Source organism: Gastrolobium bilobum, unplaced genomic scaffold, assembly GCF_033153095.1.
Source record: "Gastrolobium bilobum isolate Gb01-03AN ecotype WA unplaced genomic scaffold, APGP_CSIRO_Gbil_v1 utg2673, whole genome shotgun sequence".
Taxonomy (NCBI): Eukaryota; Viridiplantae; Streptophyta; class Magnoliopsida; order Fabales; family Fabaceae; genus Gastrolobium; species Gastrolobium bilobum.
Window position 1 is genome coordinate 142,883 of NW_026898407.1, and position 18,931 is coordinate 161,813.

General features: G+C 36.1%; 3 protein-coding genes across 3 annotated transcripts; all 3 read right to left on the reverse strand.

Moving 5' to 3' along the window:
• Positions 1-1,137: 1,137 nt before the first annotated feature.
• LOC133315844 ((-)-isopiperitenol/(-)-carveol dehydrogenase, mitochondrial-like) lies at positions 1,138-1,926 on the reverse strand. Its single transcript, XM_061517523.1, has one exon. The coding sequence runs from the start codon at positions 1,924-1,926 to the stop codon at positions 1,138-1,140; it is 789 nt and encodes a 262-aa protein (XP_061373507.1).
• A 3,012-nt stretch (positions 1,927-4,938) lies between these two features.
• LOC133315845 ((-)-isopiperitenol/(-)-carveol dehydrogenase, mitochondrial-like) lies at positions 4,939-5,712 on the reverse strand. Its single transcript, XM_061517524.1, has one exon. It carries the CDS (start codon positions 5,704-5,706, stop codon positions 4,939-4,941), a length of 768 nt encoding a protein of 255 aa, XP_061373508.1. The 5' UTR covers positions 5,707-5,712.
• A 1,007-nt stretch (positions 5,713-6,719) lies between these two features.
• On the reverse strand, positions 6,720-11,427 carry LOC133315838 (LRR receptor-like serine/threonine-protein kinase FEI 1). Its single transcript, XM_061517517.1, has 13 exons — positions 11,343-11,427; positions 10,902-11,037; positions 10,741-10,812; positions 10,552-10,623; positions 10,358-10,429; positions 10,100-10,171; positions 9,938-10,009; positions 9,253-9,363; positions 8,978-9,150; positions 8,558-8,890; positions 7,652-7,900; positions 7,046-7,179; positions 6,720-6,944 (listed from the first exon to the last, which is right to left on the reverse strand). Exons 1-13 carry the CDS (start codon positions 11,425-11,427, stop codon positions 6,720-6,722), a joined length of 1,806 nt encoding a protein of 601 aa, XP_061373501.1.
• Between the last annotated feature and the right edge of the window lie 7,504 nt (positions 11,428-18,931).

The window sequence follows — 18,931 nt, forward strand, 5'->3', positions numbered from 1 at the left end:
TAAACTCAATTTTTTTTAAAAAAATCCTTTTTTTTCATTTTTTTAACTCAAATTTATCTTTTTATGCTTTTAGACTTTTGTCTTATATAGTTATGTGATTTATATATTTTAAGGGGTTTGATTTTCTTATGTTGCATGAGAATTGAATTCTCATGTTATGACTCAACTAGTGGTGGCCCCATATTTATTAAAAGAAGAAAAAGAAAAGCTTTGCACGCAGATCATCGAAGGGTCACAACATGAGAATTGAATTGTCATGTAACATGAGAAAAATATTTTTTCATATTTTAAATATAAAGTTATTTATTGAATTTTTAGTTGACTTATGTGATTTGTTTTTTACATATATGTATATATAATTTTGTATCATGATCTTAAGTGATATAAAATTTACGTGTTATTTTTACGATTTACATTTCTACCACCCTTTCTGTTTCTCATAAAAACTCATTAACTCATTTTTGAAAGCATTGGTCTAGCGCAATTGATGAATATTGATATTTTGATGTTGAGAACATGATGAAGATGTCTGACGTAGAGATAATCAAAATCCTAAACTAACCGTTCGTTATTAGAGGCGAATATGGGGACACTTACAGAGTGAGAGGAATTGAGAGCTCTGGATGTGAGTGATATAACGATGGATGTGAGAGTAATGTGACAATTATGAGAATAGTGCATCTACATAGTAATTCTTTGAGTGTGATAGGATCGTGCAGAGCAAACACAGATAATGGGAAAGGATTGACCGATTGATAAGGCAAGACAAATACCCACATCAACACGGGTTGGGGACAAGTCGATATCAAAATTCGCCCATTTGATACTCAGCCTAATTGAGATCCAACTCCGGAATAAGTTTATACCAAAACAATAACAATAAAACAAAACAAAGCTGTTGTTTTTTGTTTTTTATACTTTGTCACATCAAGTTTCTTATTTCAGGCGTCAAATCCTTTATTTCAAATACGAAAACTAACGACATTGCACCGGAATATGTTGTTATTTACATATCTGTTTTATTATATTATTCTTACCTAACTTATTATTTAGATAACAAAACAGGAAAAACACACTTTCCCGGTAGATACTAAATAATTATTATTATTATTATTCTGCAAGAATCATCTTCAGTGATTAAAATTTAAAGCAACCATCCACCCTAAGATCAAGGCCAGTGACAAACTCGGACTCATTAGAGACCAGAAACAACACTGCGTCTGCCACGTGTTTGGGCGTGAGCACCACTCCTTGCAGCCTCGCGTATTGCGCATAAGCCTCTTTCACCTTCTCCTCGCTCACCCCTTTTTTACACGTCAACGGTGTTACCAACCCGTTGGGTGAGACGCAGTTGACCCTTATCCCATGCACAGCAAGCTGCACACTCGACGAACGCATCAACCCCAACACCGCGTGCTTCGACATTGTATAGTCCGTTGACTTCAACCCACCGTGGTTGGCAGAGACACTCGCTGTGCACACTATGCTTCCCCTCACGCGCCTCTCCACCATAGCACGCGCCGCGTGTTTCACGCACGTAGCCATTCCCCGAACGTTGACCGAGAACAAACGGTCAAATTGGGACATGTCGAGTTCAGACACGGTCTGATCGGAGGGACTAAGGATACCGGCGTTGCTGAACATGATGTCGAGTTTTTCGTAAATATTCACCGTTGATTGGACGAGGTTTTGGACTTGATCTTCGTCTGCCACGTCACAGTGGACGTAGGTACACCTGTGGGTGCCTATGGATGCAACCACTTGATTGCCCAGCTCATCTTGGATGTCAGCGATCACCACCATACGCGCGCCTTGGTCGGCAAAGACACGCGCCGTCGCTTCGCCGATGCCACTGGCTCCTCCGGTGACTATGGCAACTTTGCCAGCTAACCTGAGACCGCTGTTAGTGGATGAAGATTCTGCCATTTTTCGATGTAAAATGTTAGAATCACGTTGTTAATCTGAAAGATTGGTCATTTAAATACAAGTAGGGACAGGCCATTCCTCCTCACCTTCCATTCGTTACCTACCACGCTTGCAACTTGCTTTTGTACTCTAGCATTTTTTTATCTGAAATTGACCAACCACACAGTAAGGTCATATATTATAGTATATTTCGTTTTAACACCTTTACCAAATATTACTTAAAATATTCAAATCATTGAAGTTTTATATTATCTTGTATTACAATATTAAATCAACAATGTTCATCTAAAAAATAAATGGTAATAAGTTGTAACCATCGAATAATTTGTTTAAGAAATTATAAGTTACATTTTTTAATGAATAATAAAACAGTTTTAGACATTCAAGTATTTAGCCCTGCCACACTATGAAATTTTTGGGACAATGCCCACTGCGCAACCATTTTGGAAAATATTTGTCAAAATGCCATGTAGAGGAAATAAGTTTATAACTTGCCAGGCAGCCAATATCATCATAACTTTCAGCGAGTTTGATTATGTCACGTGGCACGTTTTTAGAGGCCATCAAACTCGTTATCAATTGCAACGAGTTTTGTGATCAATTTGGTAAGAGATGCTACAGAAAAAGGGACATGTGGCATGTTTAGGCAAACTATGGGGACTTGCAGCAACTATAGTTTGACATGTGGCACAAAATTTTGATAATTTTATCGTAAAATTTTGGAAGGCATAATTTTTGACTCGCGTATCCGAATCAAATAGTTTTTTTATTCCACGTTAACTTTTCGAGATCTACACACTGACAAATTTTCGAAGAATTATTTGTTAGTGTTGGAAAATAAAAATGTAAATAATATCATTCACAAAGATAAAATATGTCAAACTGGAAGTATTTTTTGGAAAAACTTTTTGACCAAATTCTCTCCAGGAATTTGCATTTCGAAAAGTTATGTAAAATAAAAAAATCAAAATTTGAACACTCGAATCAAAAATTATGATTTTTTAAAATTTTACAGTAAAATTATCAAAAATTTATGTCAAACCATAGTCGCTGCAAGTCCCAGTGAGTTTGCCTAAACGTGTCATGTGTCTCTTTTTCTATTGCACCTCATATTGATTTGATTTGATCACGAAACTTGCTGCAACTGATAGCGAGTTTGATGGCATCAAAAAACATGTCACATAGCATAACCAAATTCGCTGGAAGTTTTAGCAAGTTTCAGTGTGTGGCAATTTGGCAAATTGTTTTCTCCATATGATGACATTTCGGCAAATAATTTCGAAATTTCTGGCAGTACGATCACTGTCCGGAGATTTTTGTCCTAAGCTCATATCTCCTCTCTAATGTATATTTCCTTGTCACTATTTTATCATGAACCTTTTGTTGTAATATTGCTATACGATTTTGGACCACTTAAAAGGTTTATATTTTTTTCATCCAATCACCGCTTTCTTTTCTTAATTTCTTTTTATTATTTAAGGTTAAATTTACTATATTTTTATGTCATCAATCGTTACCTATACAAAAATAACGATGGCTAATGCAATTGAGTGATCCCTTTTTTTTTCACTTTTAGTAAAGAAATATTTACTCCATGGCAATGAAGATATACTTTATATAGGGGTTAGATGCATTATCAAATTAGCGAAGATTTTGGAACAAAAGGACACTGACTTTTTTAAATAAAGATTAATTAAAATAAATAAATAAATCGTCTCTTTCGGATTCCTTGATATTTTTTTTTTCTTTCTTTAAAAGTCTACAGAATCATCCAGAGTCCCACAGGGAGGATTCCAATTTTCTTGACCAATTGCATGATTGTGGTTCATCTCTTACCAATAGCAATAATTTTTCGTCAGGAACTGTTGCACTTTTAAGAAAAACAAAATTACACTCTCGCACAAAGAGCATAGTCAAACTAGACGGAGAAGAAACCTAATTAATAATAGATGAATTTTTTTAAAGGACTTAACCGTATTAAGTCAATAATTAGGACATGTTTAGTATATAGGATATGATAAGACTTGATAGTATAAGATTTAATTAAATTTTAATACTATCAGCATTTGACATGATATTGTATAAGATAATATTATCCAGTATTTGGTAATGCACTGTATAATATTAGAAAGGATAAAAATAAATATTTGACAAAAATACTCTTTAATAAAGAATTTATATAATTCTTCCAAATATATCATATGATATTAATTTTTATAAAATTCTATCGATCAGTATATCCAAAAAATATATTAACTTTTATAGAAATAAAAATCTTCAATAATTTTAAAAAAAGTTCATGACTACTATACATATTAAATTAAGAAATCGATAGGCATAATATCAAATTTAAGGCCGGTTAACAACAATTTTATAAATAGTACCATCAAGATTTGATAGTAAGTACTCTAAAATATAGCCAAATTTAAAATAACATTAGTTCTGGCTTATCAAAGTACTATCAAATTCTTACTAATACTATCAATCGTAGTTTACTATGTACTTATTTATAATGTTAAAATTTCATTACCATAAGTTATCATTAAGCGAATCTTTCACAAATTAAACTTTGCCCACACAAACACACACACACAAAAACAAATGCATTAAATTGAGTTCGACATAAGTAAACAACCAGCCTTATTGTGTTCTATAGGTGTGAGGTCTTTCAATTTCATCAACAATATCCCATGAATTATCATGAAAGTCTTTCACAACCTTCTCACCTTCAACTATTACCTTAACACTTTCAACCATAGTACCCATATATGTATATTTTCCAACAACTTCTACAAGTGAATTGCCAATCCTGTCCAATTTTTTTTTTTTTTCCATTTTTAGGGCTCGAACTCAAAATCTCTGATTAAAGGGCCCAAACTCCTTACCACCTGTGCCAAAGGAGTTTGGTCCCACATCTCTTTTATTATCTTATTCTTGCTTAACTTTTTATTTAGATAATAAAACAAGAAAATACTCTACCAGATGCTTAATAATAATAATAATATGCAGGAATTATGTTCCGAAGTTAACGCCACCATCCACCCTGAGATCAAGGCCAGTGATAAACTCCGAGTCACTAGAGACCAGAAATAACACTGCCTCTGCCACGTGTTTTGGCGCGAGCACCACTCCTTGCAGCTTCGCGTATTGTCCACATGCCTTTCTCACCTTCTCCTTGCTCATCCCCATCTTTTTATACATCAACGGTGTTGCCAACCCATTGGGTGACACGCAGTTCACCCTTATCCCATGCACCACAAGTTGCACACTCGTCGAACGCATCAGCCCCAACATCGCGTGCTTCGACATCACGTAGTTCGACGACTCTGGGCCACCGCAGCTGGCAGCGACACTCACCGTGCACACAATGCTTCCCCTCACGCGCCTCTCTACCATGGCACGCGTCGAGTGTTTCACGCACGTGGCCATTCCACGGACATTGACCGTGAACAAACGGTCAAATTGTGACATGTCGAGTTCAGACACGGTCTGATCGGAGGGACTAAGGATCTCGGCGTTGCTGAACATGATGTCGAGTTGACCGTAAACATTTACCGTTGATTGGACGAGGTTTTCAACTTGATCTCCGTCTGTCACGTCGCAATGGACGTAGGTGCACCTGTGGGTACCAATAGACGCAACCACTTGATTACCCGGCTCGTCTTGGATGTCAGCTATCACCACCATACGAGCTCCTTGGTCGGCGTTGGCACCTCCGGTGACTATGGCTATTTTGCCTCCTAACCTAAGACCACTGTTAGTGGATGTAAATTCTGCCATTTTTTGATGTAAATGTTTGATTGACGTTGGAAATAGGCATGGTTGGTCTTTTAAATATGAGTAAATACTATTTTTGCTCCCTAACAAAAAACACGGTCTCCACTTTAGTCCCTTACAAAAATAAATTAGTCAGTTGGTTCCTATGAAATTCAAAGTGCATCCTTTTTAGTCCTTTTGAGAGACTAATGTGGGTCTTTTTTGAATTTGTAAGGGACCACGATTTCAACTAAATGGGTCCACACTTTAAATTTGTCAGAGAACTCAAGATTAATTTATTTTTGTAAGGGACTAAAGTGGGATCATATTTTTTGTTGGGGACCAAAAATGTTATTTATTCTTTAAATATAGATAGGGCTAGGGACATTCCTCAACTTCATTACTACTTGCTACTTTGTATAGTAGCGTTTGTTTTTTCTGAAATTGACCTGAGCGAAGGGCATCACCAGCCAGCAGAGTACTACAATGGCAAGAGAACACTGCTTTTGACTCGTCCTCTATGGAGATGAAAATACGGTATAACCCTCCCTAAGTGACCGTCCTTGAAAATCTAGAAGATACCATTCCAGTTACAAAAGAAAAACAGGCCATCTTTCAAAATTCAAGCCCAAGGCCGTAATTTAATAATTTCCAGTAGCTGATGTCATTACACAATCTGAATTGAATTTACCCTTGCTTGTTCAGGAAGATGATAATCCAATTAGCTAAAAGATATTATAGTATGTGATTCCTTTCTAGCCAAAGAATCACTAAGGATTTTTGTTCATTAAATCATGCAGGATTCTTATGAATGAATGCCATAAAAACCTGTTCCTTTTGTTATAAACAAACTGATTTTGAAATAACCAAAATCATATTGATGACATTTCAATGAAAGGTAATCCAAAAACCAAACCAGCAGAAACACGTGGCTGCACATATGTCATTTGCTTGAACAATAATTTACAGAACCACAAAATGAGGCTGGAACACTTGAAAAACATTGACAACATCTTGGATTGGATTGCTTGATTCATTTAACAGTGATCTGAATGTGACTCGTAAAAATCACTTGGGCAAGGAGACATAACCTCTTGTTCCAGCAACTGTAATACCTGGTTCATTGATGGACGATCATCTGCATTTGCATCTGTGCAACTTGCTGCTAGCTCAATAATTACTTCAACAGATCCCCAATCTGCATCAGTGCATCTTTTGTCTACCACATCTTCTAATCTGTTTTCTCTCAGGAATGTGTTCATCTATAAATAATTACCCAAACCTCATTTTATTAGGTTTTGTAATATGAGTGGGAAAAAAAAAGTTCATGTGTGACTAGTGCATTGAATAAGTTAAAGCTTACCCAACCAACAACATTTAGGCCTCTCTTGGCGAAGGAAGGGTCTGTAGGTTTCTTTCCAGTTACAAGTTCTAGCAATAGAACTCCAAATCTGTACACATCTGACTTTTCAGTGGCTCTCCCACTTTGTAGATACTCTGGTGTTGACACGTAAGTCAAAAATCATCAATCATCCGTTCTTTCTCATGAGATTAAAATGGTTGTAATTCATGAAAATTATTCAAATCTCTAAACTGACTCTATTTAGAAAAGAATAAAACCCTACATAAAAACATGTGTTAAATCTCTTTACATGTTGAATACAGAGAAAGGTTCTGCACATTACAATGAAAAGGAAGGCTACATCCAACTAAGTAATTTAAACAGAAACGAACTCCAGCTTAAATTTTGTTTTCACAATTAGAATGCTTCTAATTGAATAATTCAATGACATTTTTTGACAAAAATATTTATCTGCACATTTATAGCTAGGAAATTAATTCTCTAATACATCATCAAACATCGAAGTCCAAAGAATGACACACTCAGCAGATTTCTATGACCTAGTGATTTTACACTGTAAAAAAGAGTGACCAGATGACCTGCTCTTATGCGGAACTCAATACATACCTGGTGCCAAATAGCCAAATGTGCCAGCAACCACTGTTGTAACATGGGCATCTTCATCAACCAAAAGCTTTGCAAGACCAAAATCAGAGACATGAGGCTCCATGTTTTCATCAAGAAGGATGTTGCTGGATTTTATGTCACGATGCACAATTTTTGGGCAGCAGTCATGGTGCAAGTAAGCTAAACCACGGGCAGCACCAAAGGCTATCTTTAGGCGAGTACTCCAATTCAGAAATTGTTCAGTATTCTCTAAAGCAGAAAGGATTCATTCAAAAATTAGCAAAATGCAAAACTGAAAGGCATGTCATCATGAAATCATAATAGACCAAAGTTCTAAGTTTTTGAATAATGCTACCCAGCCAGAAAATTTTGATAGAATTCAACAAGAATTTTTTACGATTCAAAGGTGGTTACTAGATAAGCAAAAGTAACGAGGACCACTCACCCATCCAAGAGTCACTAACAATGCCAACTCATTCTAACAAAAATTCTGGTTGAAAACTTTTGACTATATAGTATTGGCTAAATCATAGATCATTTTTCTTTCTTGTTAAGGATGCTGATAAATGACAGCTACTGTAAATCACATACACACTCAGCCACGGGAAAAGAGAGCAGGAGGGGAGAATTTCATTTTCCTAATAGAATTGTTAGTCGTAGCTTGTACAGAAGTTCATTTATGTTGCCAAATTCTTTTTCATTATATCAGCATCAGGCTTCTGGAAGAGGTTATATTGAGATAACAAGGATAACAGGCTATGATTCCCACCTAAATTTTGCATTCTTCCATAATTGCCCACAAAATTTTCCCATTCATCAGTGCCAAAGGGTCCTTCCTCCAAGAGAGCAGTTTTACATATTTCAAGTTAAGGAAAAGATACATAGTACCTATAAAATGAACCATACCATGCAAAATATCATCTAAGCTGCCCGAGGCCAAATAATCATATATTAGAAGCTTGGTAGAAGGGAGCCTGCAGTAACCACGCAGGTTTACTAGATTTATGTGCTTGATGCTACCCAAGATCTCTAGTTCCCTTTCAAACCCTTGATCAGACCCTTCACGACTTCTATCAATCCGCTTAACAGCAAATGTACCACAATCATTCATCACCATTCGGTAAACAGTACCAAATCCTCCAGACCCTACCACATCGTCTTCATCAAGAGACTCCAGTTTTTCTATGATCTCAGATGATGTGTATGGAAGATCACCATGGAAGGTAATAAGTTTTGTGCCTGTTACAAATAAAAAAGATCTAATTGTCATTTTTTTTACTGTTGCTGGATAGGACACTGTCAAATTTGAAATACCACCCTTCCTACTTGATTCTGGATTGACTTGTTTCTTGACTTCTGTGTCTCTCGTAGCAAGTCTTTCCTTTTTTGATAGCAAACAAATCCAGAGTAATGAAAGGATTATGACAAGTGCAAGGCCCATTGTTGATATTGCACCAATTAGCACCCGCTTCACGTAATGTGAAGATCTTTTGGTGGGACTACATCATACAAATTCAGACAATGATCGCTCAATATGTTAATTTGGTTATAAGATCTAACAAGTCAAATAGTATTGACAAATATGAATCGTAGGGTTTGACTTGCCTACAACTTCATCACTTTCAGAATGTGGTAGGACCACAGGGAAACAAAGTGATGTCCGACATGGTTTTTGAACTTGTCTCCCACAGAGATCTAAATTCCCAATAAACCTATTCATGTGCAATGAATTTATAAATATAAGCACAAACGCAGACAATGAAACCAACCTTCCAACAATTAGTGCATGGGCCAAATAGGTTAACAAATTAACAAGAATTGATAAAAATACAAAATAATAAGAAAGTTAACAAATGATGAACGTTATCATGTCCATTGTCCTAAAAACTGTGTAATCACAATAATGGACTCTTAAGGGTCAACAAATTATAAACCACAAAATGTATTTTTTGTATTTGATCTCCATACAGAGGTAAGAAGGTTGATGAGACTCAGGCTTGAATTTTTATCTTACAAATTAGACTATTCAAATACTCTATAATAAAGCATGCACCATTGCATAACTATGATGATTTTTAGAACACACTGACACCATAATTTAAGCTTGCGATCATATTAGCTTATCCACCTACTTGACCTGATACGATGTTGTGTAGGCCCTACGTTCCAATTAGAACAATATGAATCGTTACTATTACCAAATATCAAAGAATGCAAATATCGATTAGTCTAGAGGGTAAAACGTATCAGCCAAGACACAAAAATTTAACAGGCAAGAGTACTTACGTGTTACTCTCAAAGGTGTTGAGTACTCCAATGTCAGGGATTTCACCAGAAAAGAAATTAGTCGACAAGTTCCTAAGACAAACAGGGTCAGCATATATTGAATCCGAAAGTTATGGTTATCAATATCATAATGCCACAGAGCTATAGGCTAAATGAACTTACATAAATTGCAAATGTGTAAGACGGCCAATAGAAGAAGGTATAGCACCCTTTAATGAATTGCTTGATAAATCCCTGTATTTAAACTTATTAAAATCCAATATGGGAATTAAAATGCGGTTGAAAAATAAAATTATGTTAAGAGCTTAATTGAAACATGAACCACAGACAGTTCCTTAAGAAAGCTAAAAACCAATGCATAGCATTACAAACAAGTAATGACAAAACAATGGGGAAGAAGAAAGAAAGAGAGGGCCTTACAGTTTTTGTAAATAAGAAAGGTTTCCAATAGCTGATGGGATACCTCCTTGGAAATAATTAGCCCTCAAGTACCTATCATTACAATCAAATGAAGCATGTCAGCATGAATTAAAAGGAAAGGATGAGCAGAAAATACAATAAAAGGAACATCCACAGAAAAATTTCTAATGAAGCACTGAACTAATTTTACTTACAGTGCTCTAAGCTCAGTACAATTGCTAATTTCATTGGGAATGATTCCATGTAGGTCGTTCTGATGAAGTGCCCTAATTCATTGCGATGCAAACCATTTGAATATATTAAGAAGGACATCATAAATCAGAGATGTTCAATCTCTCCACTTTGGGAAGTGAATGAGTTGGGGGGGAACATGTTGTACTCACAATCTATGTAGTCTACTGAGTCTGCCAATGCTGGGAGATATAATTCCCCCCAGTTGCATGTAAGGTAAATTTCTGAAGAACACAAGACAAACGCAGGTTCCATACTCAGGGGAGAAAATGGGAAAAATTAAGAGAATGGATAGTGTTTGCTGGTTACATACATTGAGCGAACTCGTTGTTCGCCAGGATGACAAGTGATACCAATCCATGTACAGTGAGACTCATCAGACTCTTGCCAGTTGCTGAGAAAATTCTTAGAGCCATTCAAACTGCTTTTGATTTCCAACAACGTGAGTCCTAATAGAAGAATGAAAAATCATAAGTTTGAAACTTTAACCCACATTGTTTTATTTTATTTTTTGAAGATAAAACAAAAGGAGGGAAAGGTGAAAACTACCCAAAATACATTTATTCTGCCCAAACAAATAAAAATAAATTGTATATAAACTTTTCAACCCAACATTATCAATCCTTAGTTTATTTTGTCACATGAGCAACCAAAAGCAGAAGAATGTATACAGGAAAATAACAGAAGAAGAAGCACCATATAGAAGAAGATTTAACCAAGAAAGAGAAAAAGGGGTTCAATATAGTTATTATACCATCTTGCGTGAGAGCAAGAGACAATGGGCAGAAAACAGTGGTGGAAATAACCAACAACAGCACCGCTACATGACACATTTCCATCCCAGCCTTCAAAACTGACTCTTGCTCAGTTTTTACGAGTTATATGGCTGGAAATGGAATTAGTCACCGGCAGTACTCACTGTGAGAAAGTGTAAAAGGTTATGATGATTCCAGGTTATGATGATTCCAGTCGGTAAAGTTGTGATGACAATATAGACCCCAAAGGGTTACCATGATTAAACTTTAAACTAACAAAAATAATAATTATAACTTTTGAAGCATAGAGAGAGAGGGGGAGAGAGCACACTTCTCTTTTACTCTAAGGTGGTGTTTGGTTGGGAGATTTCCGGCGGATATCTATCTTTATCAAGTATGGCTTTTAGAAACACCATGTTTGTTTCAACGTTTTTTCACCAAAAACTCATCTATCCAATTTGTCTGGATTTATGAGAAACATAGATATCCGCACTGTTTAGAAACCCAATTTGAAGGTGGGATTTTTCGGAAAACCGGTTATCTGGCTTTTAATGCACTGTTAATTTCATAAAGCTACTTAATTTTTCCAGTAAAGTTTTTCCCCACCAAACAACTTTTTTTTACATTTTTCTACCTATCTCACTTTATCTATATTTCCAATCATTTCTCTATCTATCTCATTTCTCTACTATTCCAAATAATTTTCATGAAGCAAACGCCCCCTAATAATTATTAATAAAGTGAAACTGAAATGCAGTGTTTTTTGAATGCTGGTGCAGAATGAAGTAGCCGATCTACATTGTAAAATTCAAAATAAGAAATATTTCTAATTTCTACCACACTCTCGTCTACCTGACAAAGAATAGTAATTCTCAATTGGTATTACGTAAGAACCAATGAGAAGATTTGTAATTGAATTTGTATTCCACGTGTCTAGTCCAAGCGGAGAGTAGTATTATAATTAACACTAGCGCGTACTCTCATGAGGTTCGAATTTGATGCTTCCGCAACATGAAAATATTTAATATGGTCTAGGATCACTGAATTTTTTGATACTCTCTCTCTCATATTATTAATTTTTTCTTTTCTTTTTTATCTTTGTTATTTTCTCTCTTTTCCGATTTTACCCTTCTATTTACATTAAGAGACCAACTAAAAAAAGTAATTCCGATTCACTCTAAATAATCTCCCGCATCATCGGGGAAGCCTTGTACAATGTCCGAGATACGCCAAACATTTTGAACAATATGGGGATGCAACGAGGAGAAAGCGTCATTTTGGCGATACAATAGCGTAGATATGACCCATGAATATGAAAATTGAAAAAAATTGGATCTTGGTTCACATGTTGTACCTATTGAAAGTGTTAAGCATCCAAGTTTAAAGTGGAGGTTTTTTGACACCTAATTTTTACCTTACAAGTACTAAAACTCTTACCACTTTTTATTTTCTTTTTGTGAACAAACTCTAACCCACTTGAAATATTTTAATTATTTTGCGCCACATGGTTTGGCCATTATCTCAATTTGAAATTATCAAGAGTCAGTAGGGCTCACAAAAATGAAGGAAAAAAAACTCTATTACAAGGTCCACAGAATAGGTGGGGACTTAACGGGAAATAATCTTGTAACGCTCTAATTTACAATTGGTTTGTCAATACTCAACATAAATATTTTAAAACATAATAATTTAAGCGGAAGACTTAACATATAAGCATCACCCTTACCTTATGTAAAATAGGTGAATAATTTTTTTTCTTTTCTCTCATCATATGTATTGCCATGCATAACTTATTTTCAGTTTTATTAACAAGTGTACAGTCTCATACCTGCATAAAACTCTTATTTATTATTTTGGTAACTATAATTAACAGTCAAATTCGATCTGAATATGATAACAAGTACCATTTCAGATAGAATCTCACGGATAGTATAACAACTATATTTCAGACTAACCAGGAATAAATCCCACATCTTGTAAATATCATGTAATACAGAGAAGTCCAGACAGACAAAATATCCATATCAACTGACTTAGAATCCATTTATGGATTCCTACAGAATTTGGCTTCGTGCCAATTCTCATCAAACTTAAACGTACATATTTTTACATATCAAAATACAAAACAGATAACTGAATGCATCGTAAACTAAACTGTGGCTCCATGCCAGTACATATATACATACTAAAACTAATATCCTACATATACAAATATACAAGGCTACACATGCCTCTCAAAATGGATATCAGCTATAAACATGTATGATCACTAATCATGCCTCAAAACATACATATACAATAATCCATAAACAACTAAATAACTACTCCAGCTCCATCCATCAGTCACCCTACACAGGCCTCTTGCCTTGAAAGGGCTCTCCTGCTGCTGCTAGAGCACCTGAAATATAAGTTTCCAAAAGGGGTGAGATTCAACTATCTCAGTAAACTTAGGGTTTATAGAGTAGTCTTCACCTATGAGTTCATTTCCTGCGTGAGAAGTTAGATACAAAGCATAGCAAAACATCATATATACACATCATCATACACATGTGACTTCCAAGAGCTTGGGTCATCCAGTGGATAGTCTAAACAGAATCTCTAAGGGCTTGAGTCCCCCCGAAAGTTCCCACATGATAATCCAAAGGCTTGAGTCCCTAAGGATTTCATGCACTTGAGGCTTAAGTCCCTCATGGAGACTTGAGTCCCTCAATGAAAGCATAGGCATGCAAATGTTCAATAGTTATGAACCACAAAGCAAACATATCATATTATATCATCTTACATACCTGTCTACATGAATGCACCTATACTACGTATCTAACATTCAATCACACAATTATCCATACCATAGCCCTATTGGACTATGATGGAACATACAAGGAAGGAGAAAGTTCCTCAAACCATAAGTTTACCTCTTGAAGCTCCCACAAAAGGCTTACTTGTAGCGCAAGCAAGCTAATCACTTCCTTCCAAGACTTGGTCCTCCAACACAATATCACTAGGCTCAAACCTAGATTAGGAATCAACCCTAATCAATAACATATAGATCATATGTCAAGTATTATATACAAGACCTCAACACTTTAATAATTCTTTGAATTTCACATATGACATTCCAATTTGGTTTGATGTCATTTCATTTATGTCATAACCTTTCTAAACATTCCTGTGAATGCAGAGGATAGCCCGTATTTGTTGATTCTACGGTAGTCCAGAACTCGTTAGTGGAACGACTTAAAGAGGCTCAATTACTTGATAAAGAGGTTCAGTCTATGAAAGAACAGGACTTTGTATCCACTGATAAGCTCGGTCTTAAGTTTTATAAAGATCGGATTATTGTTCCGAAGAGTCAGATGGTGGATGAGGTGTTAACGGAGGCCTATATGAGTAATTACACTATCTATCTTGGTGCTACCAAGATGTACCAAGACTTGAAACAGAATTTCTAATGGTCTGGTATGAAAAGGGACATTGCTCAGTTTGTGAATAAGTGTTTGACATGTCAGAAAGTTAAGATTGAGCATCAGAGGCCCTCTGGATTACTGCAGCCCTTAGATATTCCGGAATGAAAATGGGTCAATATTTCTATGGATTTTGTAGTGGCATTACCGAGAATCTAGGCTGGTTTTGAATCTATATGGGTGGTAGTAGACAGATTGACAAAGTCTGCACATTTCATTCCAGTCGAGACGAGTTTCTCTACGGACCAGTTGACTCGATTATATGTGAGAGAGATTATGAAACTTCATGGTGTTCCAGAAAGTATCATTAGTGATCGGGACCCTAAGTTCACTTCTCGATTTTGGGGAGCATTACAACAAATATTTGGTACGCAATTGAGACTGAGTACAGCTTATCATCCCCAGACTGATGGTCAGACCGAGAGGACCATTCAGACTCTGGAGGACATGTTGAGGGCTTGTGCCTTAGAGCAGGGGACTGCTTGGGATAAGTATCTGCCTCTGGTGGAATTTTTCTACAATAACAGTTATCATGCCAGTTTGGGCATGGCTCCCTATGAGGCTTTGTATGGCCGTAGGTGCAGAGCTCCTACTTGTTGGTCAGAAGTTGGTGAAAGACAGTTATTTGGGCCAGATATGGTCCAAGAGACTATTGATCAGATTACTATGATTAAGGATCGATTAAAGAAAACTCAGAGCCGCCAAAAGAGTTATTATGATGTGAAACACAGACCCCTAGAATTTTTTAAAGGGGATCATGTATTTATTCGTTTGTCTCCGACTACAGGTGTTGGGCGTGCTCTTGGAGTGAGGAAGTTGAGTCCTAGGTTCATTGGGCCCTACCAGATTATAAAGAGGGTCGGACCTGTGGCGTACCAGCTTGCCTTACCTCCACATCTGTCAAATCTGCATAGTGTTTTTCACATTAGTCAGCTTCGCAGATATGTACCTGATGTGTCCCACATTGTCTAGCAAGACGATATTGAGGTAAAGAAAGATTTGAAATTTATGGTGTGACCACTGAAGGTTCTGGCTCGCAATGAGAAAGTATTGAGGAATATGGTTATTCACATGATAGAGGTACAATGGGAAGGTTTGACTCTTGAGGACGCTACTTGGGAGCGAGAGAATGATATTCTCCAGCGTTATCCTGAGTTTGACGTCAGGTATATGTTATGTCATATGTTTGCTTTTGTGGGCAAAATCCTTAAAAGGTGGGGTGAATATAATATTCCTAACCCGTTTAATTAGAAAAGGGCCTCTGATTAAATATTTAATCATGCATAAATGGGTTAAATTAAGTAAAAGATCTAATTAAATAAACTAGGGTTCCTTTTAAGGTAAAAAGTACAGTGAGTGAGATTTTTGGGGTAAAAATGTGTGTAGAAAAAATTACCCATAATGCAAAAGTAAAGTTAGAAATATGACTGAAAAAATATTCTAGTTCATTAGGTAAAGTTTGGTATTGAATGGAGGTGTGTAGATAGAAAAGTTGTTACCTAGTTAAAGTAACTTAACCTATTTAATCTTTATAAATCGTGACATCCTTCATATTCTTCTTCTTTCCTGCGCTCTGTCTTTCCTCTTTTTTCTCTCTCACCCGTAGCTTCCATGGTTGTGGGGAGGGGGGAGGGGTAAGGGTTTGTTTTCTCTCTCTTCTCTTTCTCATTCATCTAGCCACCAAAACACAAAGTGTCATACATGAAAGTTTAAGTAGAGATCATGTGAATCCATCCCACTACTTTGTTTAGGCTGAAAAAACTTGTGTGAAGAGCTATCTTCCTCTCAAAATTTGGTCACTATTCATCCTAATAAGAGAAGTGGAATTTTGGGTGGAACCAAGCTTGGGTTTTGTTCTCCAAGCCTTGTATAGGTGATTTGAGGTAAGAGATCATTATTCCAATGGTTTAAATGTCATGATTTAAGTTTTGAATATTATGAGCATATTTTATGGAATATTATTGAGTTGGAAAATTGAAATTTATGATGGATTAGTGTTGTTAATGAAGTTAGGATGTAAAATAAGCATGAAAATGTGTTTAAAGTTTGGAAAATTCGCTTGAATCCCTCCCACTAGGTTCAGCCATGGTGTGAAAAATGAGGGTTTGATGTTCAAAAAATAATTGGACACTTGGTGAAGGTTTATATGTATATGTAAGTTGTGGATTGAGTGGATTAATTGAATGACGCTTAGTGGTGTCTTATGTTTTGAGGCATAAATGGATCAATTAATGTGTAAAAAAGGTTTTATTACCTAATGATGATTATGGTTGTATGATAAGCTTGAATTTGATGGACTAAAGCATTGGAATCATGAAATTGACATGATTTCTTTTATGTGCCTCTTAGCCATTTACAAAGGAAGTATATTTTTAAAGTGCTTGTTTGTGCTAATGAGTACTTATACGGCCTAAGGACTATATAATTAGATATTTAAACCTTTGGTTGGGTTAGATAAAAAGAAAAATGAGTAAGTTCTTTTTTTAGGCCTTATATGTGATTATGGTCGTTTTTAAAGGAGGTATGTGTTAGGAGTTACTGTTTTGCAAAGCGAGCATACTTTTATGCGTGGAACAATATTCTAAGGTGTATGAACCTTCGCTTTGGTGAAATAAAAAAGAAAATAAGGTAGCTCCTTTGTATGACCTTAAAATGAGTTTTGGCCATTTTCAAAAGAGGTATATGTTTGGAGTTACTGTTTCGCCAAGTGAGAACATTTTTATGCGTAAAATAATTTATATAGGTGACTAAGCTTGGGTTTAGGCACTAGACAAAGAGAAATTTTATAACTCCTTTGTAATGGGCACTCTGCCTTAAATTGAAAAAAATAGGTTTTTAGGTGCTAAGAGGAGTAATGAGTGTTTTAAAGGCCTTTTGAGACTATCCTAAGACTAAGTGAATACGTGGAATTTTATGGGGATTTGTTGATCAAAGAATCACCCACTCATGGCCTAATATGATTAAGTAAAAAGAAAGTAAACAATAAAGTGTGTGTCTTGTATATTTACATGGCATTATATCATTTTATTGAGTTTTGTGTGGAATTCCTTCTCTAGGTGTGCCTAGGGACTGTGAACGTTTAGACTCTCGGGGAGCAAGATAAGTAGCTTGTTTTTCAAGTAAGCAAATTGTAAAGCTCCAAGAGGTAAGCTCTATGTTTAAGGAGTCTTTTCCTGCTTTAGTGCTCCACCATGGTTAGTGAACTATGGTTGGAATGTATGATTGTATTTGATGCTTTGTATAGATGCATTCATATAGAGCTATTTGATAACATGATGTGATTTGTTCTGATGTGATTTCTGTATTGATCTTTGGCCATTGATTGTTTGTGCACTCATGTCTGCTTGGGGTCCTCCCTCGGGACTGACTGTGTACTTCTCTGATATGTTCTGGTTTCACTTGGGGTCCTTCCTTGGAAACACGTGCGTTGATTTCCGCTTCGGATCCTCCCTTGGGAATAACTGTGTACGCCTCTGATATGATACGTATATATATTTTGTTCAGTTATGATATCTGTTATATGATGCTTTGTATACTCTGCATCTGACTTTCATGCAGGAATGGGCCCAGGGGTATGGAGAATTCTCTATAAACCTGGAGCTTACTGAGATTTGTTATCTCACCCCTTTTGGGGACATCTTTTCAGGTGTTCAGATTCCCGGTGAGCCCTCACGAGGCAGGGACACGACTAGTGGCTAGAGGGGTTGCGACGAATCGGATTTTGGAGTAATTGTAGGCTACTGATACTTGGTGGATATTTTGGGTTGTTTCAGTATTTTGTTATTTTAGGATCATGATGTCTGATCTGTTATTTTGTATATGCCATTATACATTTTGTACATATTTTTCGCTTTGATGCATGTACATCTGTGTATTCAGGCATGTTTACATTATGATGTAGTATTCAGTTATATGATCATATGTTGGATATGCATGCTGATAGACATAGTGGCACGGAGCCAAGTTATGCATGCGCCCATGGATGAGTATATGGTCTTATATGGATATCTGGTAGTTCTGAAAGGATATATTGTATAACTGTCAAACAGGATGTTTTGAGAGTGGGATTCTCAAATCCCCATTTGTCCGATTTACAGACGGTACTCTGCCCAATTTTCGCCTCCGTC

What these genes read in the sequence shown, in the direction of transcription:
- LOC133315844 (XM_061517523.1), bottom strand. Translation starts at nt 1,926, where the DNA reads ATGGCAGAATCTTCATCCACTAACAGCGGTCTCAGGTTAGCTGGCAAA.
- LOC133315845 (XM_061517524.1), bottom strand. Translation starts at nt 5,706, where the DNA reads ATGGCAGAATTTACATCCACTAACAGTGGTCTTAGGTTAGGAGGCAAA.
- LOC133315838 (XM_061517517.1), bottom strand. Translation starts at nt 11,427, where the DNA reads ATGGAAATGTGTCATGTAGCGGTGCTGTTGTTGGTTATTTCCACCACT. An exon ending in TCTTGCTCTCACGCAAGATG is followed by an intron (nt 11,038 to 11,342) that starts GTATAATAACTA and finishes TTCTTCTATTAG; the next exon opens with GACTCACGTTGTTGGAAATC. An exon ending in CTCAGTAGACTACATAGATT is followed by an intron (nt 10,624 to 10,740) that starts GTGAGTACAACA and finishes GCAATGAATTAG; the next exon opens with GGCACTTCATCAGAACGACC.